General features: G+C 63.3%; 1 protein-coding gene across 1 annotated transcript in view; it reads left to right on the top strand.

Annotated features, from left to right (window-relative positions):
* LOC108803387 (cAMP-dependent protein kinase type I-alpha regulatory subunit-like) overlaps positions 1-871 on the top strand; it is a 10,423-nt gene that overhangs the window by 3,373 nt on the left and 6,179 nt on the right. The window contains exon 2 of the mRNA XM_018575230.1: positions 539-712. Coding sequence (XP_018430732.1) covers positions 539-712 — 174 coding nt within the window. The remainder of the gene's footprint in view (positions 1-538; positions 713-871) is intronic.

Below are 871 nucleotides of genomic sequence, written 5' to 3'. Positions count from 1 at the left end.
TGTTGGGGGATCACACCGGCCTCCGTATAGGAGGACTCGGGCTCCATGTTGGGGGATCACACCGGCCTCCGTATAGGAGGACTCGGGCTCCATGTTGGGGGATCACACCGGCCTCCGTATAGGAAGACTCGGGCTCCATGTTGGGGGATCACACCGGCCTCCGTATAGGAAGACTCGGGCTCCATGTTGGGGGATCACACCGGCCTCCGTATAGGAGGACTCGGGCTCCATGTTGGGGGATCACACCGGCCTCCGTATAGGAGGACTCGGGCTCCATGTTGGGGGATCACACCGGCCTCCGTATAGGAGGACTCGGGCTCCATGTTGGGGGATCACACCGGCCTCCGTATAGGAGGACTCGGGCTCCATGTTGGGGGATCACACCGGCCTCCGTATAGGAAGACTCGGGCTCCCTGTTGGGGGATCACACCGGCCTCCGTATAGGAGGACTCGGGCTCCCTGTTGGAGGAATAAGTGGGAGGAGTGCAGGTAGTCTGTGACACGTCTCTGACCCCAATGTTTCCTTTTCTCCCTCTAGGAGGAGGCCAAGCAGAGCCTCCAGCAGCAGAAATCCGGCTCCCGATCCGACTCCCGCGAGGATGAGATCTCCCCTCCCCCACCCCTGAACCCCGTGGTGAAGGGCCGCAGGAGGCGCGGAGCCATCAGTGCCGAGGTGTACACGGAGGAGGACGCGGCCTCGTATGTCCGCAAGGTGAGTCCCACCGTGTCATCCCTTTCCATCACCACAGGATGTGGCCCTAGTAATAGGGGAGTGTCCTCGGTACCCCCCGCCGGCCCTTGTAATAGGGGAGTCCCCCTCCCCCGGGCGGCTGGCGAGTCCCCCTCACCCCCTCCTCTGGGTGGCTGGCGA

Source organism: Nanorana parkeri, unplaced genomic scaffold (genome assembly GCF_000935625.1).
Source record: "Nanorana parkeri isolate BGI_ZX_2015 unplaced genomic scaffold, ASM93562v1 scaffold3665, whole genome shotgun sequence".
NCBI classification, from domain to species: Eukaryota; Metazoa; Chordata; class Amphibia; order Anura; family Dicroglossidae; genus Nanorana; species Nanorana parkeri.
Note: the sequence above shows the minus strand (reverse complement) of the source record. Positions and strands in the feature narration are given on the sequence as shown.